The sequence below is a fragment of the Rhipicephalus microplus genome, chromosome 6 (genome assembly GCF_043290135.1).
Source record: "Rhipicephalus microplus isolate Deutch F79 chromosome 6, USDA_Rmic, whole genome shotgun sequence".
NCBI classification, from domain to species: Eukaryota; Metazoa; Arthropoda; class Arachnida; order Ixodida; family Ixodidae; genus Rhipicephalus; species Rhipicephalus microplus.
This window is the reverse complement of record NC_134705.1, coordinates 81,569,744-81,591,341: the sequence shown is the minus strand read 5'-3', so window position 1 is coordinate 81,591,341 and position 21,598 is coordinate 81,569,744. Positions and strand designations below refer to the sequence as shown.

Here is a 21,598-nt window from a genome sequence, read left to right as displayed (position 1 = left end):
GTGTCTTGTCTCTCATTCCAATGGGACTGCGGGTGCTGCGAATGAATTGCACAATCTTACAATATTGACTTCCTTCAAGTAGCCAGATTAAATACCATAGTTATACAGCGTGCGAAACAACGCCAAGAGAAAAAAATATGACACACACAGGCTTCAAAAACAACTTGCTTTGGTGTGCAGTAAGTGGTGATTAGATGGGTGTTCATATATAGCTTGGTAACTTTCTCAGCTAATGAACTGTACTATGTCGTAAAAATCGTAAACATTTTGTTCGTACCGACATGCTACGCAGGCTTAGATGCGGTACTTTCCACAAATCTGTGCAGATTCTTGATGCATGGGCGACTCAAGAGAGCGTTAAACTACCACCAGGAAAGTCTCCGCTAGTTGCTTAAGTATGGGAGATTGTCTGGAATTCGCAGTTACAAATACTCGATTTATTTCAGCTGCTACAACATTCAAATGAACAAGAACGCATAGAAGTAAAAGTATCGTTGAATGTCTTAACAAAAAAATAAAAACATCCAAAGGAAAACTGCGGTCTTTCTCTACTGTGGCACTGGTTCTCTTCAGCAAGGACAGCTCTGGTACTCCGCTGGCTCCACATCCAGCCATGTAGACCACATGCAATGGTGGATCTCTGGGAACCCACGTTCGTCCACCTGGTAGCTTACCAGCTTGTTGGGTAAGTGTGCTCGGTATGCGGCGAGCTTGTTTAGCAGTCTGTCACGCAACTAGGAAAAAAAAAGCAAAAAACTCTTTAGTGCATTTTCAGATTTGTTCTTCTTTTTGATACTGTGAAATTCACCAGTATAACTTTAAGGCTAACACACCATTGTTGATAACGTGGCTGCTATTTAAAGGCAACATCAGTTTAGCCGTGCCCTGGTAAATGGCTCCCTGAATAGACCGAGTAAATAAACTCTGATAATATTAGCCAGGAAAAAGGGGACTATTCCGTTATTCAAGGGGAAAAAACTGGTATTATGACGAATGAAACTCAGTCAGCACCTTACGAGGCAAGTTTGTTTCCTTAACTCTGCACGTTGGAAGGAACGCGTAATACAGTACACAATGCAAAAACGCCAGAGCTGTTGACGCAGTCATCTTACACATACTACAAAAATATATATCCAGCCATTTCACTTCAAAGCTTTTAATGCTAAAAAAACTGAAAACTGCCCAAATGTGACACGTCAGGAGAGTTTTCGATTCGACGTGGATTCACACGAGGGAACGAAGGAATTTTCGCAGCGGATGGTGCATCATGTGACATGCGCGGGATCGAAGCGTGCCGTCCTCGCTTCATCCGCTCGCGCCACGGATGGAAATGTGTCGCCGCTATCTCGACCTTTCCGCATGACAGTCGTCTGCTCTCGATCGAGGAGATTCAGCGTCAAATTTATCAACATTGGCCGGATTGGCGGGGCTATGAAGCAGGCTGCCGGCTTAAAATCCACATGTTTTAGTTTGGCGGCAACGACCGAATGTGTTTCGTTTGACAATGGGAGAGGTGAGGGCATTCAGTGGTAGATAAGTGGTTTTCATTCGCAGCGCGTACCTTCATGACCACATAAGCGCGCTGCATAAGCATAGAAGTCGAGAGTATGCACGTAGATTCCGCGAGCTTAGCTCCGGCTGTGTGCATGCGACGTCTCCGCGGCTGCTCTGGATTACAGTGGCTAGAATAGGAAAGTGTGATGAGCGGCAGGCGTCACCTACGGAGCGCACTGAAGACTCCGAGGTGGAGCCGCGTGGGGGCGCGCGCAGTCGTTTATACGTTGTTTGCACGTTTCGGACAGTTTCGTCGGGCTCGTTCGTCCTCGTTTTTTTACAATTGCAGTGGCACTCTGACACTAAAGCTTCTGTATGCACTCTCATGGCACGAAAACAAAGTCCTTGCTTCGTCCCAGGGTTCACTAAAGGCTACAAGTCAGCTAAAAAGAAGCATGCCTTGTGCGGCATTCTAAAGCACAAAGCTCTGTTAGTACAGTGGCGGAGAGTGATACCACGCGCTGACAAACTGCATTGAAACTCGGCTGTGTGCGAGCTGCACTTCGGCAAGAGCTACATCTCGCGGCACCTCGAGCACACTGTGAATAGCAAAATTGTCCCCATTGAAAGGGGTAGGCCCATAGGTGTGCTTTCCGTAAGGGGGGGGGGGGAAGGGGCAAAGATTTAATGCAGGGCTCCTCCTCCCTTTAAATCAGTGTATGAGGCATATTTTACGCCCCCTTCCCCCTTTTAGATGACTAAAAGTGTGCCCCACTGCCTAGTCAATGTATAGAACGCATTTAGCACTTCCCTCCAAGGTGGCCAGCCCCCTTTGTACCCCTAGTGCGGACGCTTATGGGTAGGCCTTTCGGAGAAGCTCTTCGCGTTTGTAGATGCCCTTGAAATCACTTCTAAAAAGTGGTTTAGCTACAACGAGCTTCAAAGTGACAGCTTAAAAGAGCTTGTTTCCTGCTTTAATAATGTCACACTGGGCTGCGCACACCATAGTCCGAGCCTCACCAGCCAAGTAACGAAGGTTTTTCCGCTCACCCAATAGCCTTTTTACACAAAGGTACACCACAAGGAGCGAGCATCTTACCATGGTAAGAGGAAGTACCTGAAGCTCAGGCGCATCACGTAGGCTTGCAGCCCAATGTTCTGTGGGGCGCTTGTGAACTATAAACTTTTTTTCTTGAGGATAAAAGAGGACGCGCGACCAATTAGTAAGAATGCATTGCTGTAAACAGTTCGTTAGTCCCTACTCTGAATTACGTTGTATGACCTGTGTGCAGAAATCGAAAGGTTTTCATCCAGATACTGCTCGTGATTCTTGTCTCTGAGTATGACGTCATGAATGATGGAGCTTTATTTACAGATTATAGCTTGAGAAAATGATGGTTGTGGAAAGTGTTGCAAGCAATAGCTCACAACTGAGTCCATCGTTCCACTCTTCTACCATTTCACATCGATAAAATGTTTCAGCGTTGTCACGCGCTCACTTTCTGCATTCTGTCGAACTGATGATATTTCAGTTCAGTCGCGCACCCGCGTTGGATTCCTGTTTTCCAGAAGCTAATTAACATATTTTCTTGGTCGCCATTTGAGGCCATGCACGAACAAAAAAATATATGTTAAATGTTTCACATTACCCACGCGCGTGGTTGATTCCCGTTTCTGCTCAGTACATCGCTGCCTTTGGTGACGCGCAAAAGTGTGCCACCGCCATCTGGTGGTGTCCTCCTAAGACGCTACGCGCTAGCCAGCTTGTTCATCACACTTCCCAATTCTAGCCACTGTAGCTGGATGAAACTATTCACGTGACTATTCGGAAAGCGGAGCAGTGGGATTTACCTCTCGCGTGTGAATCTAACTTTAGGAACCAGTTCTGTTTCTTCTTCAGGGACAGAATCTTGCTTTTTTGAAGCACGTTTCAAATGCTTGGTTTTTCAAACACAACATAAAGACACTGCAAGCCTCGCACCAGTGCTGGCAAGGTGTGCTTTCAATGTGTAAACGACAAATTAGACTTCTTTATTATCGGTTCATTTATTACACTATTCACAACTAGCAAGGCATTCACAATGCGTTGCCCAACAAAACAACGTCGCGCTCTATTGCTGTCTTACAGGCGATGCTCCCTAGAGCATAGCCATGTCCTCTGTCCATCGGCCTGACACGCTATGGATATACATATGCGTGTGAAAAATAATATCGCTATTCATGTATTCATCTGTATGGACATCCATGTGGATATCCATATTCTTATGGATAATCATATGAATAATCGTACGAATATGCATATGAACAAACATATCCACATGAATGTGAATATTTCTACGGAGACCCGTATAAACATCTGAATACAACATGCACATTATGACTAGTGAAAACTTTGTATATACTGTACACATTTGTCACTGCTCTGCATGACCGAGTGGGGAATGTAAGGGGGTCATTGATCCACCGGAGTCTCGCCCACTCGTCATCATATACTTAGTGAAATGCTCTGATCTTTTTCAAATGATTTGATACCTCAGGCTCCGACGAGGCAAGGTTGTTCAGCTCGCACGGATCATCGAACACGTCGAACAGGAAGACGGGGTCATCAGGTTTCAAATTATTCATGACAGTCTGGCCACCGTTAGACATAGCGTTGCCGCTACATTTAACGACCAATTCTTGCCGCCAGTTTCTTCGGGGAGCGGAGCGATGGCTACCGCGACTGCTGCTGCTGCTGCTGCTGCTGCTGAAAGAGGCTTGCTGCAGTGCTCGCCAAGCATCGGAAGATTCCATTAGCGCATCAAGGTCCAGTGTTTCAGGAGGACTTCCACGAGGTGGAGGCAATCGACTGTCAAAGAGTGGGTCCAGCCTCAACTCTGAACGGTTGACTAGCTTGTACCTGCGAGAAGTGAACCATTTGAACGGTGTAACCATCCTCGTCAACATTCTGCTTTATAACGAAAGAGTGTGACGATGTTTAAAACACAAGGGATGTTTTTCTAATAGTTAAACTAGTTATTGCCGAGTGAAGCCCACGCTACACTCGGTGAGTGGCAGTCTATGCCGGATTTCTCGCTTCGAGCCAGGCGTGCGAGATGGATCGACGCGTTTATGGAAGTTTAGTAGGTGTGCGCTTGATCTTGTTATGCACGTCGACTATCCAGGAGGCATCTAAACGGTAGCTTGGGATTTGAACTAACGTTGAAGGCCTCCCCCCCCCCCCCCCTAGAGCAAATCTATGAGTCTTATTGCCATGTATTGCACGCTATGGTGCGTCGAGGTGAAGTAATAAGTAGCGTTCATCGGAGTTTTCGAGCAACGATTGGATGGGTTTGGTCAATCCTTGCTGCGTTGTTATAAGGTAGCATAGCTAGCAGAGCAACCACATTTAACATTGTCCAGATATGATGCTTGCGCGAGCTATTCTTTTTTACAAGTTTGACGCATTGCCGTGACTCCGTGGTAAAATACTACACTTCCATGCAAAATGCCTGGATTGGATTCTTGTTAAACTAATGTTTTTTAACGCTCCTACGTTAGAGACCTCATTTCACGGGAATTCCGACATCGTTATTTGTGTCGGCGTTGTTGGTTATCAGCGAAAAACCGTCATATCTTCAATTACCGAAAATACAAGAATGATGTAAACAAAATAGCTAATAAAAATACCTGGTCTGAGTGAGAATCGAACCCAGGCGTCTGCGTTGAAAGTAGGCGTTTTACCACAGAGCCACGAAGTATGCCTTGCGATTGTTAACTCGATTTAGCATATATATAATCCATCATATTTAAATTAACATACACAACACCCACATTGTTCAGAACAGTAGGATGTATTTCAAAAGTCAGAGAAACACGCATAATTATCTAGAAGGGTAAGCCACTCCGTAGTGGGGTCACAAGGCTCAACAACACTGGGAACTTTCTTCTCGGAAGACGGACCTCGTTGGCAGTGTCGGCGGGGCACGTGTGTCAATCATGCGAATTTCACATAGCGAATAACGCCCTATTACCCTAAACAGACTACTTGGAGCATTATTACTGGGGCTCTTCTTGACAACAGATAGAAAATAAAACATTATATGATTGCCATGTTGTAGAAGGAGTCTCCTTGATGCGTCAAGCGTGGTGGAAGCGTATAACCGCGCCAGACATCAAAAGAATTCACTAGAAAAACTAGTTTGTGTACTAAAGGCCCACCAGTTACAGTGCTCCGATATATTTATTCATCATCAGGAGCAGAAGTATCAACAGAAGAAATAGCTGCGTAGATTTGCGTGTAGCCTTAAGGACGTGTAATAAGCCCTTCACTCATTCGCCTAAGAAATATTTACGGCTAAGGCCTGTTTCACATGAGAATGTCTTTGTCCCATAGAGAGAGAGAGAGATTGACTTTATTTAAACATATCCTGAGGAGGCTGAGAAAGGGCCATTCTGACCCTTATTTCAACCTGGAGGCTCCGCCCAGGATGGCGCTGGCAGGCGAAGGCTTGTAGCGATGTCCCGGGCCCTCTGGACCGCCTGTAGTTGCTGCTTGTATTCATTGCTCTTGAGGGCTTCCTGCCAAGCCTCTTGGGTATTCAGTTGTGCTGTGCTGTGGGTAGGGCACAGCCAGAACATGTGTTCGAAATTGCAATAGGGATGGTTGCAAAAAGAGCATGTGGGTTGTGTCGGGGTCGACTCTGTGTAAGGTGGATGGTGTTATGTACGTACGTGTTTGCAATCTCCTTAGAGTTGGAGCTTGTGCTTTGTTAAGTTTTCGCTTCGGTGCTGGGAAGGCACGTCTTTGTCCCCTTTAATGTGAAGTGATCTCGTGGTATGTGAGTGCTTTGTCCTGGCTGCAGAGATTCTCGTACCGCTCACTCATCGAGGGGTCGTTGTCCGCGGCGCGGCGTGTGAGCTCACGCGCCAGGCGGTTGACCTCTTCGTTGGGATTGCAGTGGTCGAGTCGCGGTAACTGTCCCATGTGGGCTGGGAACCAGGATACGTAGATTTGAGCGTTCTCTTCTTTAAAACGGTTTTTTTCTGGTACTCTCTTATTGCGTTGACGGTGAGTTTTCCAGTGCTTCTAGCTACTAGGCCAGCCGCGAACATTCGTGCCGCCGTCTTAGAGTCTGTGTATATTGTGGAGTAGGCTTGGCCGCTTGGCAAGGCTAGCGCGATCGCCATTTCCTCTCCTTCGTGGACATGGCTTGTTTGGACGGTTGCCGCTTTTATGAGGTTTCTGTCTATACCGATGACCGCTATGGCAAACGCCTCCCTGCCAGAGTAGCGGGCGCATCTACTAATAGCGCGTGCGTGTTGTGTTTTTTTGCCTTGTTCTCGCGCCCTCGCTCTGTCTCTCCTTCGCCCTTTGTTGAACGTAGGGTTAACGTTGCGGGCGATTGGCTCAACGCTGATTTGTTTCCTCACGTCATTGCCAAGTTGTGTTCTTTTCTCTGGTTGAAAAATTGGGCAAATGTCTGCGTCTCTTAGGATGAGATGGCCTGCCTGCGTCAACGACAGGCGTGTGATCTGTGCCACTCTCTGAGCCTCAAACATTTCTTCGGCTGTGTTGTGCAGACCAAGTTGCTCAAGTTTCTCCTTGCTCGTGCTATTGGGCAAGCCGAGTGCCGTTTTCAGTCCCTTGCGGAGCATGGAGTCGAACTTTTTGATTTCAGCCTTCGTAAGTTTCAGAAACGAGAACGCGTATGCTACGTGACTTACGAGAAAGGCGTGATACGCCTTCATGATGTTGTCTTCTAGGAGGCCTGCAATCTTGTTGGTGATTCTAGCAATGCCTCTTGCAAAATTGTTCGTGATTTTTTCAAGGCGCTTGAGTGCTTCCTTGTTGTGGCCCTCCTTTGCGTTTAACGTTAGCCCTAGTACCTTGACCGTATATACTTGCGGTGTCGTTTGGTTGTTCTCAGCTTTGAGCAATACTTGCTCTTTTTCGCCCAATTTTCATCGACGGTGAAAGAGCGTTAGAGTATATTTAGTGCGGGAGAGTGCGAGTCCAGTTGGCTTAAGAAATTCTTCAGTTGTAGTCAGTGCTTGTTGAAGGATTCCTTCCAAGGTTCGATATGAGTGGCCACATGGGACCCATATGGTAATATCATCCGCGTATATGGCATGGTGCACGGATGGGATTTGAGCGAGCTTCTCCGACAACCTGTGCATCGCTACATTAAAGATCATTAGCGAGAGCACTGACCATTGTAGGGTGCCAATATTTCCGAGTCGTTCGGGTTCGCCGCATTGCTCTCCTATGCGTATGGTGGCGGTTCGGTTCGCCAGAAAGCCTTTAATGTAGTTCTAGAATTTCTCGCCTAGGTTCATGTGCGATATTTCACCCAGTATGTGTTCATGTTTTACGGTGTCAAAGGCCTTGGCGAGGTCCAGGGCTAATATGGCTTTGGGCGTGTGGAGGAGCCCATAACATATGTGTTCTCTTAACATCAACATGGCGCCCTGTGTGGATAGTGCCCTGCGGAAGCCAATAAGGTTGTGTCGAAAGAGCCCATTGCTCTCAATGTGGTCCGTGATACGGTTGAGTATTGCATGCTCAGCTACTTTTCCAACGCCAGATGTGAGCGATATGGGCCTTAAGTTATCGATGCTCAGCGGTTTTCCAGGTTTCAGAATGAGCGAAACCTTGGCACTACGTCATTCTTCTGGCACGGTACCCGTTTCCCATGTCCCATTTATCTTCTTAGTAATGATTACAATTGCTTTGTCGTTTAAATTCCCTAGCAGTTTATTCTCGATGCCATCTGGCCCTGGCACCGATATGCCATTGAGTTGCTGTATAGCATACCGTATTTCAGCTTCGCTGAATGGTTCGTCTTGCTTCTCTTGCGGTCGAACTCTATATGAGGGATTTTCGTTTTCCAGGGCTACTGCTCTGCTTTCCAGTGGGATATCTGTTTCGCCTAGCATTTTGAGGCGAGCTTGGGATCCACCACTATCCTGGGCGTGCTTGTGCCCCAATCGTTCAATTTGCAGCTGGGTGTCGTCTCTGGAGGGTTTGTCGCTGTCCGCCATAAGGTGTTTGAGCAGCCCCCATTTGCTTCCCCTCTTTATTTAGCCATCTGCTTTGTCGCATGTGTTGTTCCACTGCTTGGCGCAGAGCGTTTTGGCGTGAGATTCAATTTCGCGGCCAAGGTCCGTGATTTTTGTGCGTAAGTGTCTGTTGAGCTTGTTTTTACGCCACGCTTCTTTTAGGTCATGCTTTTTCTGCAGCAAACTGGCCAGGCGAGAGTCCATGAACTGGATGGATTCATCAGTCTCGACTTCTTTGCTGGCCTCATTCGCTGCCATTTTTTTAAAAGGGCTTCATAAGATAGTTCTGTATTGCCCTTCTGCTCCCGGATTTTATAGAACTGGTCCTCGTCTGTGATTTTGAATTTTCTTAGCGCTTTCGCCTCGTTCTCAATGGTAATTTCCAGGATGAAGTGGTCGCTCCTTAAGTCTTCACCGAGGTTATCCCAGGTAGCTCTGACGTTCTTGGTGAAGGTTACGTCCGGCGTTGTGTCCCGCTGTACCGAATTACCTCTTCTTGAAGGGAGGGCAAGGTTGTTTATCAGCTGCAGGTACAGCGCATTCGCGTGTTTTGCTAACTTGGTGCCTTTGCCTTCGCTTTTTGAGTATCCCCATTTAGTGCCCCTGGCGTTAAAATCGCCCGCTACTATGAGCGGATTGTCACCCGCCATTTTTACCGCCGAGGGAAGCAGTCTGTTGAAATCTCTTTTTTTATCTAATGGAGGACTGTAAACATTGAGCACAAAGATGCTTCTTTTAACAGCCCTGTTTGGTAAGATTTCTACCAGGACCGTTTGCAGGCCTTTTTTTATACGGGGGCGTCGCTTTCGGCGAACATTATGTCCTTCCGGATGTAGGTAGCCACTCCTCGCATCTTGTTCTGCTTGGAGTGCAGGGTCGGCCTAGCTACCCTGTACCCCTGTATGCCAATGCTTTTAGCAGTTTTGCTTTCTCCACATTCCTGTAGCAATATTATATGCGGCTTTTTTGTACAGGCTAGCAATAGTTGTGTTAGTGGTGCTCTGCGTTTCTGAAGTCAGTTACAGTTCCACTCTCAGATCTTAACCTCACTACGGGCAGTGGCCGTTTTAGCTTGGTAGCTTGTGTGCGTCGCGGCTCGTTATTTCAGTGAGATTGCGCAGCTTTGACTGGTCGGACTTTCGCTCTAGAAGTAATGCTCGGCACGCTTGCCGTAACCGCTGGTTTGTCCGCGCTTAGGTTCGGAGGAGCACCTGCCACAGGTGGGTTGGCTACCATCTTCTCTAGGCTCGCGAACCTCTGGTCAGCTTTGTCAGTGTAAGTCCTAAAGGTTTCCATAAACTTGGCAACTGTGTTCGCCAACGTATCAATTTTGTCGTTGAGCTTAGTTGTCGCGGATTCGACATTTGTCAGTGGGGCTTCTTTATCGATCGAGACCATCTCGATCTCCTCCGTCGTGTCGCTGTCACTGTCTACGGCTTTGCGTTTGTGTGTGTTGTGGATCGTTTGTTGTGAGCGTATTGTCGGTGGTGTTAGTGAGCTCGACAGGCTAATGCTCTGGCAGCTCTCTATTCTAGCTATTGAGGCCTGGAGCTCTTCAAGCTCCTTCTTGGGGGCCCTGTTTTCTTGTTCAAGCGCTACACTACGAGAATCGGGAGCATGCTCTGGCTGTGCCTTACCTTTGGGCTGGCTACTTGTGCTTCGTGATTCACCAGCAACCCTGCTGGCCCAGGAGCCTTTGTTCGGCTGCTGCTGCTGCGTGGCTGTTGTTCTCATTCTCGATCGGTATCTAGAGCACTCCCGAGATGACCGGCGGTTGTCGGATGCCGACAGGGTTGAGGGGTGCCCTCCGGAACGAGAACGGCCTCTGGATCGCAAACGCCTTCTGGATCGGGAACGCCCTCTGAATCGGGATCTCCCCCTGGATGGAGAACGGTGATGGACGCTCGAGGCGTTCTCCCGTCCTGGCACCTGGTTGTGGCAGGGTTCCTTAAACGTGACAGATGTTGGTGCGTCTTGACGTTGTTGTGCTTGCCACTCTTGCTTTCTGCGTCTTCTTCTCCTTTTCACTATGTATGAAATGTGGAAGCGTCTTTTGCATTCGCGATCTCCGTTGGGGTGATTGCCATCGCAAAGCTTGCATTTCGGCTCGCAGTAATGCATGCCGTCTTCTTGTAGCGTTTCACCGTAGTTGTGAAATTTCTCGCTCGTTGCGTTTGTGTGCTGGCAAACATTGGCGTGATGGCCGACTCCTCCGCACGTTCTGAAAACATCGACTTGTCGCTTGTAGAGCGAGCAGGGAACCATGGTGATTCCGCATATCACTGTGCTCGGAACGCGCAACCCGTCAAAGAGGATTGCGACGACTTTGGTCTTTTTAATGCGTCTTGCATCGATGGCAGTGGTATTTCGGTCGTGCACAATCAGGCGTTTTGAGCGTTGCGTCGTCAAGAGAGAGGTCAACGTCCTTGACGACGCCCTTGCATGTATTATCGGGCGCGGCCACGTATGCGGCAACTGCGAACGAGCCTTGGTTTGTGTGCAGTTTCTGCACGTTTACGTATGATGTAGCACTATTTTGGTATGGCGTAGAGATAACAATAATGTTTTGCATATTGATGGGGCAGATCATTTCCTACCGTGCTTGTTCATCGGTGATCTGGGCGGCCATGATGACGGTTCTCGCCAGCAGAACGAGGTCGACTCTGGCTACGTCCAATCTTCCTCTGGGTCTCATAATTACCCTGATCTGGTCCTTGGGTAGACGGGGTAGCCTGGAAGCGGATAGCACACGGTGTAGTGCCGATTGAGTTTTTTTGAAGCCCCTGGGGTGCTTCGGCTGGTTGTTGTGCTCGACCGTCCCAGCGGACAGCTCCTCGTTCGGCGGAGTCTTCTGTCTTCGGCGTCCCATGGCGGTGGCCCATCCTGGTCCGTCGAAGATCTCCGCGCTTACTTCCATTTCCTCCACGGTTATGGTGGAAGGCATTTGCAGTGCTTGGTTGTCGGCTGTGACGTGCGGAGGTTGATCCAGTAACTGCCACGTCTGGCCGAACCCTTGGCTACGTGTAACGGCCGCACTCCTCGCCAACCCTAGGTGTGGTTAGGGTTAGCGGGGACGCTCGCCGCGTCGCAACTTGTAAAGTCGAAAAATATGTCTAAGAGCTCAGTCACCGCCAAAAATGGCGTCTCCACTGAAACCGCAGAACTTGCTTGTTCGTATAAGCACAAAGCCAAGTGATCTTGGAGCAAAGAAACGACGGAAAACATTTAGAAAAGCGGGAGCTGACGTTTTCACGTCCGCGCTCATCGACGCCATTTGGTGATCCCCCTGTCTTTGTCCCAAGAGCGCGGCGTCTACTAGACGCTGCGATGTACATTGGCGGAGTTTGAAAAGTTCACTCACGATAGAGCGTCTGCCGATGGGAAGCAGTGGCGTTGGGAGCACTTGCCGGTAGGGGCGGAGTCATGGAGCCAGCGCGCCCGCTTGGAGAAACTCAGTATAGGAAACAGGAGCCACCAGAGAGGCAGGCATCGCGCACAAGCGGTGCATGTGAAACGAAATCTAATCAACGCGTGCTGCATCCGCTCATTGCTGCGAACGCCATCGCTCTGTCACTCGCATATGAAGCAGGCACTTAGTCAGCACTTAACTACTTTTCTCACGACAGAACCGGCATTCTATGCTACTTTAAAACGACCGATGTTAGGCGCACAGTTGGTTTCCTTAAAGTACACTTGAGGCAGGCACCAAGAACTGACACAGTTTAGTAGTCCAATCGCGATGCAAACGAGAGCCGATTACGCTATCATTATGTACTGTTGGAGATGAAGCTCAGCGCCCTCCAAGTTTTTGCACCTTGCTTCCACGATGATTTCTCGTTTGTCGAAAACGCCGACTACTAGCACGCGTTGAGGGGCAAGTTGGTGCGTTGCTACAAAAAACAGGGGGGGGGGGGAGGTATTCAGAAAAAAAAAAAAACACCACACCAAATGCAAAAACGACACCACGTAAGCAAACTTGCCATAATATCGTTGAACTTTCGCGTTTTGCTCCGTGTTTAAGTGAAACAAAAGGGGAGGCAGCAGATAAAAAAAAACCTACGCATTTGCATGTGGTGCGTTTGTGCACCTTCTGCTTGCTTTTTTCCCTCCCAATCACCCCTTCCCCCTGCGTTATACTCGCCACTCTTCCGTGTGGCTTTCAGCACACTTATGGAAAAAGAGAAAAGACACTCGGAGATACAAAAACTATTTTTGTTTCTTCGCTTTTACGTGCATCTCAAAACATTTTTTTTGAGGCCGTGGTTTCTTGACACAATAAAACTTTCTGTTTTCATTTGGCGAGAAGGTTTCATAGAACGATGTTGCGGTACGCATGAACACAATATTGCAGTTTCCTTAAAGCCCATTGATGATGTGTGAGCAACGAAAGCGAGCAGCGTAGAGCTAACCATGCTCAGACGTTTAGGCTGACTGACAGTTGGGCATGTTGGTATAAGTTCATGATGAAAGCGCTTTTATTGTTTTTCTTGGGGGGGGGGTGGAGGGGGCGCTCAACATTTTTTTCGGTTGTAAGCCATGGATAACGGGAGTGGTTTTTCGTTATTTGCCATTGTTGATAATAGGGGTTGTTTTGCATGACGTACCTGCGTGTTATGCGTACATTCAAATTTGGCTTTGCGAAATTGCTCCCGATAGCCTTCTGCAGTGAACGAAAACCGCTGCTGTAGTAGCGCTCTTAACTGGTTATAATACGACACAGCTGTTGGATCTAACCTGCCTATGACAGTCAGGGCCTCTCCAGTAAAGCATAAGCTCAATGTGAGAGCCCATTTCTCACGGGGCCACCCTTTCCACGTCGCGACGAGCTCGAACCAGATAGGCGTCGAGATCATCTCGTGCTTCATTAATGGGTGGTATCAATTTATGAGGCTCACACGTTTCCGGTGCACGTGTCGTTCTTATGCTAGGTTGCCCTGGTTCACTAGCCTCAGTAGCCTCTCCTCCCGTGCTTTCGTGAAGTCGCAGATTCAGCTCCAAAATTTTCAGCCTTGCTACTGAACCTGACGTCTTCGCTCAGCGCTTTCTTTCACCTCTTTTCTTTTCTGTGTTCGTTCATCATGAGATGGGGCGCATTTTTTCTCTACTCATTATCGGAGCTCACGCGGACCGCCAGACTTCACGAGTGCTCATTAAAAAACTAGTCAGACCGCGCTGTTTATTCATCTCTTTCTTACTCTTCTTGTTTTGGCTCTATCGCTTTCCTTTCTATTATTGCATCCCTCACTCAAAGAGTGGGGTAGCCAGTCAAGCCAAGCTTGGTTAACCCGCCAGCCTTTCCTCACTCTTTCTCTCTTAAAGTTAATTTCGAAGTAAGAAAGTTTCAGTTGCTATAAAGCACTTGTACTGTGCTCTTTCTGAGTGTTCGTACTCTTCGGCATTTGTTTCATCTTGATCATTCTACGACGTCTTACGGAGCACAAGTGTGGCAGAAAGTTCACTTCCGTTTTTCAGGGCAGCTCACTTTCAAACTTACTCCCCGTTTCGCCAATTATATTGCAGTTTTTTGAGCTATTTAAAAAACTAAAGCGTTCACACAAAAAGGTTTTTCGGCAATAATATAGTGCTCACCTGCCAGAGATGATAGCCGTGGCTTGATCCAAGCCACCATTTTCCAGAATCACATCTCCACGTTCAGTGCCTTTGCCGGAGGAAAGTGCGCCCCACAGGTCACGTCCATCCACGTCACCGAGTTCAGAAACGCGTCCTCCTTAAAACAAAAGGAAAGTCACCTGACGAAACCAAAACGTTCACAACGCATCAGAATACGGGGACAAAATGAGACACAGACACAAGCGCATAGGAGATTGCTGCCCAACAGGTGTTTGATAATGAAAGGCCCATCGTACATCTGCAAAATTTTGTTAAATGAAGCGTGGGTAGAACTGTCAATTGCCAGTGGTCTTGCTTCATCTTCATCTCTTTTATACAGATGCCTAGTGTTACGTACTAAGACACTACAGTGAAACGTCCGTGTTTTTAACGGCATTTGTTGTTGCGTCTCTAGTATCTTTAATCTGAAAAGAACATTTTCAAGCATGGAAGCATGCACTGGCTGTGATACCGCGCGTGAACTGGACAGGATGCTCTAGGTGGTACAACATATTTAACGATCAGCGCAGTTCGAAAAAAAAAACGCAGTCCGCACATTGCTGATCCCACGTGGCCAAAAAAAAAAGCATATCGATATCGAATTGGGTTTAGGCGCTCAAGTATGGAAATGTTTTCTCAACAATAGCAGCCTCGCTCGCCCGAGCCAAGCAAATTTCCCTTTGCAAGTTTGTGCATTATTATGCTTAAACAAAGCAGAATACAGATATTGCTATTCTTGTAAGAGCAATTATATGAGCACTCCCGGCAAACTTTTGCAGTTGCTGTCACCACCATGCCCCGGTTGTGTATACGTGTAAATATACAAACAGCACACAGAAAAATAAATCGGAAGAAAAAATTCCGAAGCAGCCGACCAGGAAATCGAACGAGTAACTACTCGCTGCACAGCACGCTGCGTCAGACATCTCGACCGCTCGCCATTGATGCACAGACATTATAACGGTGAGCTGCTTGAATAAACCATTATCCGCTACCGCTACATAAATTTCGAAGAAGTTCTAGCATGTTTTACGTCACGTAACACTCAAACATCTTTTTTTAAATTTGAAAGCTGCCCTAGACACGCGCACAAAAAAGTGGCCCCTTTTTGTACTCGCTTGCGATGCCAAACAAAAAAAAAAAAACACACATCTCCAAGAAACGAATGATGACGAGTGGGCGAAGCCAAGCCTTGATATGCGTAATATCTGCATTGTACACAATAAATAAATAAATGGTTCGTTTTTGTAGGTGTTTTATGTTAATCTGTCAGAATTAGGAAAATTATTATTCAAATATTTCTTGAACCGTTTTTGTGTCTCACACATGTTACGCGAGCGTTGCCCCTTACAGTTTATATTTGGTGACATAACAAGACGTCCTGAGTGACATAAAGTGACACAAAGCAAGGGCCTTAGGCCCATAATGTCTATATTGAGGTCGCCGACTAATATATAGGTTTTGTGTTTGTAGGTACTTTATATAGTTCGGCCACAATTAGGATTGATGTCAGTCTATTTCAAAACCTTTTTTTGTGTGTGTCTCGCAATAGCATACGTTACCCGAGCATTGCCCCATTTAATGAAGCCGTGACATAAAAAAAAGAACACCGTTAATTCTTTGTGCTACACACATCAGCGTAGCAGTAGATGCTGGGTCAGTGAACGTGCCATCGCTTCAATATATATATATATATATATATATATATATATATATATATATATATATATATATATAATTGTGTCTGGTTCCGAATCGTCGACAAATACATCGCGTTGCTCAAGCACAAAGTCGTAATTACGGTGAAAGTTGTTAGTTCCTGTTGGCCCTGAGCCTGCATACCTGTGTGTGTGTTCTTTCTGAACATCCTTATCCATTCTTCAGTGGTGCACGGCAAGTATTGAGCTTCTTGTTTTTCTGCGTGTGACGCCCCAACTTATCGCACTAGGATCAATTGCTGCGCCTTTGAGGCGAAATCGTCTTTTTCTTCCGTCTAGATGTGCTTACTAAGAGATCGCTGTATTGCTGTAAAGAGCACTTAGTTGGCGCCTGGCGCTAGAATATGCGTCCTGTCATTGTTTCCGGCACCTCAACACTGTTCGATCTGCCGCTATGCTGATTTGTTCATTCTAAAAATGTTATAAGACTCACCGTATTCTAGGCGGCAACCTTCCGAGCGGATGTAACACAGAGTTCACTTACCTGCGGCGGTGTACAAAGTGGGCGCCCAGTCTACGATGTGCATCATCTGTTGCGAGGGTGGCCGCAGCAAACGACCACTCAGACGACCATACCAGAACACCGCGGGAGTCCGCACGCCACCTTCCCACGCGTATCCTTTCATTCCACGTAGGGGCCAATTGGAGCCAGCATTCGATCCGGGGATTTCGTCAAGAGGCGCTGCTCCGTTGTCACTGGCAAACACTACAATACTGTTGGCCAGCATACGGCGGGACTGGAGAGCCGCCAGAACCTCACCAATGGAACGATCCATCACGTGCAGTGCTCCTGCGTGTGTTGGAGGTGTGCAAGATAGAAGGTTCAATGCATCGACTTGGCTATGTACAGTTTGAAGAGTTTTGAATGCCGTCGTGGCCTCAAATAAAAATAGCAGCTTATTTATGTGTTCTGAGTACTTGCGGGACGGGCCTGGGCACCACACAAGTCTCGGTCAAGGCTTGCTATGTTACGTCAACATTCAATCATATACAATCCACACGAGCACAAGTGCTGAATGTCAGCCTACCGCTTCTGGTGATGCTAACACCCGTGTTGCTGTTAGCATAATTACGCAAAGTAGTGGTTACATAAAAGATGGGCGACTATTAACATATGACTGTGAGTACAACATTTGCAAATATTTTCAGCCATATTTCGTATCGTTTCGCTAAATATAAAAACTGCAGCATAGTCAAATTTACTCCGTACGCGTCACATAAGATCGCTTCCCAAGGTACGTGACATCTGCGAAATTCGCGATCGTAATTAGACGTTAATGCTTTTTTGCAATGATTACAAAATGCTCCTTAGTACTCAGCCTTCAAGGAGGTATTGTCCCAGATGCAGAATAGCGGCGGGGGACGGTGGTTTGAATTGTGGAATGATTTCTTTACTTGACCGACCAAAGAAGCGCAATTTGAATATACGCAATGAAGCTTGCGGCTTCCAATAGGCGAGCACAGCAAGCCTTGCAGCATGACTCCAAACTTCAACGGCACTAAATTTCTAAAAATTGCGTTTAGCATGACTGCACGCGAACTTGTTGAAGTGATTTTAACAGGACAGCTGAAGACTCAAGCCATAACTGACGCTGAGGTTGGCTTTATGGAAGGTCTTGTTGTTTTACTCTTACAGTGTTTTTACATGGTTTATTGGTGGTTCGTTCAACTTGGCCCGTGTTTTCAAACACATATTTGAAGTAGCGAGTTCGTTTTTCGCGTTTCATGGTCTGTCACATCGACGTCACGTTATTCTGAAGTACGTCGGTCCGCTCCTGATAACGTTTCACGTTAGTTTGCTTATTTTGGTTGTAAAGTCTTCACACTTTTTTTTCTAAAAGCGCAAGCAGGCAGTTGCTTTTGCTAATTGACGTCGAGATTTTTTCAGGTTGTTAAGTCTAGTTGTTTATTACTCAATATTTTTGTGGTTTGTCTGTCGCATGTGCATTTAGTTGCCTACATCTACTCATCACCCGGAAAATGTAGTTATATTACGCCTTAGGCATGTACGGTTCTGCATTTTGAGGCGCGTTTTTTAAAATGTAATTCATTGTTGCCATCCTGTCATCATGAAACGGTTCATTTTGTGTGATATAGGTGAGTATAGGCATTAGCATTTCATCCCGTTCTAGTGGTGAAAATTTTTCTTTGCTCACGGAATTCTCGTTTCATTTCACTTCATTACTTTATCTTGCGTACCAGTGTATTGGTTATTAGAAGCAGGTTTCATGCATAAGTAGGACTCTATAAGTTCAAACAAGCTCAGTTTTACGTCGGCCCTCGAGGATGTTTCACGTGGCTCTTGTATTCGTCCAAGTCGCGCACTGCACTTGCCCGCGGTTTCAATAGCCCTGCAGCAGTCAACTAACTTACCGGCGAACATTGTGCGGTTGTAAGCCTCAATGTAAGAAAAGCTTTCAACGATTTCTTCGGGAGCCTCTGCATTGCACTGTACACCATATTCCTCGCAGCTGGCGTGCACGGCTTGGTAGCTCAGGTACAGAAAGAGGGGCTGCAGCGAAACAAAGGGAAAAATAATAAACTCGGAATGGTGTTTTACTAACAAGATTTATTGCTTCACTGTTCGCCAAAGAATCCTCGGGTGCAATCCCGACAACAGCGGTGGTATTTAAATGGCAAAAAGACACTTAATATCCGTATGCTTAAATTTAGGTGCGCGTTAAGAACTCCAGGTGATTAGAATTTTCGGCGGCCTCCGCTGTGGTGTCTGTCATTATTATATTGTGGTTTGCGGACGTAGTTTCCGAACAGTTATTATTATCGCCAAAAGAACGAGTGCACGTTTGCGTTCCGTGCTATGGAAAAGCCTTCAGTATGAAAAGGAATAAACACAGATAACTGCTGAGGCTGTTTTTGTAAGTTGTGGCTCAAATGACTTGTGTTCAAACTGATTGCATCTGGTGCCAGTTTGACGCAAGCTTTCAAGCTCCGACGTAGCATTGCCGTGTAATACATTTGACCAGGACATTGTACATGGGAATAAAGTGTTTGTGAGCTCTTCAAATTCATGTAAATTTGCAGTGGTTTAAGCTGAAGAAGGCGCTCCCCACCTGAAGGCATGAATGAACGCAAGAATGTCTCACGGCAAGAGACGTCCTATGTGCATATGAATGACGAACGGATTGATGCAGGGGGCTAGAAAAAACAGAAAACACTACGTACATGCCGTCAGAGACAAAAAAGTATTTTAGAAAAACTATTTATGGAAATATTTTTGCTAGCCTAAAGCAGTGCCCAGCAGTCACGTGAAGTGTGTCTTTATAGGTTTTGTTTGTCTCGCTGTAGATCTAAGAGGAGATTATCGAAAGCGCAAAGTAGGTAATTATTTATCAGTAGATGATTGATCGGGCTTTTAGAGGAAGGTATTCATTCTAACGGGCTCACTCCCTTCCGGGAAATTCACAAGCTGCTCTTCTTCACCAGCTTCAAGAAAATAGTGGAAATTCTCGAAAAAAAGTTCTTCTTCCTCGTAGAAACATCCTGAATGTTAGGCTAATTGTGTCAGTTCTATCACGAAGCTTCCTGACTGATTCATGCATAGTATACTGCAAGATTACTCGCTGTGTGATTCCGTATCAAAAAGTTCTTGGCATGCTCTGTCTTCTAAAGAAGCTTGGTGAAAAACAACACTCATGTTTGTCAGTACTTCATACACCTCCTGATCCTACTCACTATGATCAGTCACAGCCCGTTTAGCAACCATCGTATACTTGAAAAATTCCGATACTCTAGCTTCACCTGAAAAAGCTCATGTCTGAAACATCGACATGTTTAAATTTCGTTGGAAATCTGCCCGTATGCAGTGATTATTATCTTTTCCAGTTACTAACATACGAGATTCCAGCTTTTGTTTTCTGCGCAGAGCCACTGGATATTGAGAGCCAGGGTAAATTTTAGGTAAGAGGTAAATATCATCGGACCTCGTGTCTTTTTGTTACAGTTTTTGTTACGCATTGACTTTTCCTAATTTTGTGGCTTCTGCCACTGGTAAGTGAGCCATCAGGGTAGAAAAGAAGTAACTGGATATTCTGTGCTGGTTGCTGCATGACAGACCTGCAGCTACAAATTGTTTTTCGCGAGGGGGGGGGGGAGGCACTGGAAGACTTCAAAAAACTTCTATTGTCGTTACTTACTCACAGTAGAACACCGCTTGTGACAAGAAACCCTTGGAGTCTTACCCCCTTCTCTGGCTACGGGCCTCTGCGTGGCTACTGAAATGTGTTTAAGGGTAACTTACTTCCACAGTCGGACTCTATTCGTCAAAAGCGCAAGTACAACCTGAACAAAGTGTTCCTCCGGTATCGGCGTAGAGGCAAATCTATGTTTCAAGTAACAATACGAAAATGAGACAAAATGAGCCTAAGTGTCACTCAAGTCAGTGTACTACCCGTGTTAAGCGCCCCGCAACGGTGGTCTAGTGGCTAAGGTACTCGGCTGCTGACCCGCAGGTCGCAGGATCGAATCCCAGCTGTGGCGGCTGCATTTTTGATTGAGGCGGAAATGTTGTAGGCCCGCGTACTCAGATTTGGGTGCACGTTCAAGAACCCCCGACGTTCGAAATTTCTGAAGCCTTCCACTACTGTGTCTCTCATAATCCTATGCTCGTTTTGGGACGTTAAACCCCGCACATCAATCAATCAATTGGCCCGTGTGAAGCATAATTGTACAAAGTTGGCTTTTACTTTCTCAAACCATCAGTGCATCATACACTCATGCTTAAACGATCCTTCTAATCTATAAAATTGGTACGCCCTCCCAGTTTTTTTTTGTTTTATCACGACACTTATTGACACCTAGCGTCCAGTGTTTTTTTATAAGCAGTATATTTTCTTTGTGCACTTTCAGAAAAAAAAGTTAGATAGGAAAGGGCACACACTTAGAACCATGTTTATTGCTGAGATTGTGAACAAAGAATCTTCATACTTTTAAAATGCAATACCAGCCAGCCCAAGTAGCCATCCTGTTTAGCGTTTAGCAGCATAATAGCGAGATAAATGGTTCCTGCAATGAAGCATCACCTTGTTCTTGAACTTTAATTTGAAAGCTTTCTTTCTTCGTATACCTTCCGTAACCAACCTTCAATCCTGCGTCTAGTAATGTTTCATTTCTTTTTGTGTCTGAACTATATCTCCGGTATAAGCTGCTTGGAGTTTTTTTTTCCTTTAGTGTCCTTCGTGCGCAGCCAGTGCAGTAGCTGTACAACAGTGGTAGGTAAGCGTGAATCCAATCAAAGCGTTCCTTTTTTTCGAAGTCATGATCTAGGCTGATTGTTGTTATGTATAATGGTAATATTACCTTTTGTATTCCTTGATACTGGTTGTAAAACATTTGATGTAGAATATGATGTCTACCTTGTTATGGAAGGCATCTGAAATGACGCCGTATTTGTGTGCTTTGCGTCTGATCTTCCTGTTTCAAAGTTTACATTGAAGATGTTTGATGCAATTTAAGAAACACACTAACACCGTAAAATATGCACCACGTTGTATCATTTCATTCTGCACATTCACCTGCTATGCTTTTAACTTAGAGTGACCGTATTTGAAATTAGTAAATAGGCATGCCAGACACTGTATTTTAAGGCTACTAGGGGTGAAGATAATCGTGTTGCAAAAAAATATAGCGTCAATGCCAGTAATTGGGAGATTAATAATTTTCTCCACTTTCAGAAAATGCAGCCACGAGATTTTTTGATGATGCAGTTGTGCTGCGCT

General features: G+C 46.1%; 1 protein-coding gene across 1 annotated transcript in view; it reads right to left on the bottom strand.

Moving 5' to 3' along the window:
• Positions 1–415: 415 nt before the first annotated feature.
• LOC119168592 (arylsulfatase B-like) overlaps positions 416–21,598 on the bottom strand; it is a 60,510-nt gene continuing 39,327 nt past the window's right edge. Inside the window, exons 7-11 of the mRNA XM_075865352.1 lie at positions 18,237–18,375; positions 16,348–16,653; positions 14,125–14,263; positions 4,027–4,393; positions 416–734 (exon numbers count right to left, since the gene is read on the bottom strand). Coding sequence (XP_075721467.1) covers positions 570–734; positions 4,027–4,393; positions 14,125–14,263; positions 16,348–16,653; positions 18,237–18,375 — 1,116 coding nt within the window. The 3' untranslated portion in view covers positions 416–569. The remainder of the gene's footprint in view (positions 735–4,026; positions 4,394–14,124; positions 14,264–16,347; positions 16,654–18,236; positions 18,376–21,598) is intronic.